Genomic DNA, 610 nt, shown 5'->3' with positions numbered 1-610 from the left:
GGACCCCGCCCTGCCACCCCTGTGTCCCCCTGTGCAGCACAGCAGGGCTGTCCCTGCCCCTCCAGGACCTCCAGCAGCCCCTGCCAGCCCTGCGCTCCTGGCATGTGTCCCCATCGCTGTCCCCACCCCGCTACTCACAGCGAGATGACCTCGGGCGGCAGGTTTTTGGGCACGGCCTTGGAGTCCACGCAAAAAGCCGTGTCCCGGGTGCAGGAGCAGCTCGGGGGGGAGGGGGGAGGCGGGGGGGCCCGCCGCCCCTCGGCCGGCAACCAGAGCCAGGCCACGGCGAGGAGGAGGAGGAGGAGGCGAGCGGGGAGCTGCTCCCTCGGCATCCTCCTCCCGCGCCGCAGCTCCATCACTCCCTGGCCTGATCCCTGCTTGATCCCGGGAGATGCTCCCAACGCCGCTGTGCCCGGTAGCTGCGGAAAAAACCTTTTCTTTCCTTTCTTTTTTTTATTCCCCCGGGGATCTCAGGGTGGAGGAGAAGCGGCGGAGGCTGCGGGCGCCTGACCCGCGGCTCTGCAGCACACCATGCCCGGGAGCTGCTGCGGGAGGAGGGAGGGAGAGGAGGGAGGGAAGGAAGGAGGGAGGGAGGGAGGGAGGGATGCGG

At 69.3% G+C, this 610-nt stretch overlaps 1 protein-coding gene across 1 annotated transcript in view; it reads right to left on the bottom strand.

The window, feature by feature from the left end:
• Positions 1-555, bottom strand: part of LGI3 (leucine rich repeat LGI family member 3) — a 4,428-nt gene extending 3,873 nt beyond the window's left edge. Inside the window, 1 exon segment of the mRNA XM_031065217.1 lies at positions 139-555. Within this exon segment, the coding sequence (XP_030921077.1) occupies positions 139-356 (218 nt within the window). The 5' untranslated portion in view covers positions 357-555.
• Positions 556-610: the final 55 nt, after the last annotated feature.

Source organism: Geospiza fortis, unplaced genomic scaffold, assembly GCF_000277835.1.
Source record: "Geospiza fortis unplaced genomic scaffold, GeoFor_1.0 scaffold594, whole genome shotgun sequence".
In the NCBI taxonomy this organism is placed as follows: domain Eukaryota; kingdom Metazoa; phylum Chordata; class Aves; order Passeriformes; family Thraupidae; genus Geospiza; species Geospiza fortis.
This window is presented reverse-complemented; position numbering and strand designations above follow the sequence as displayed.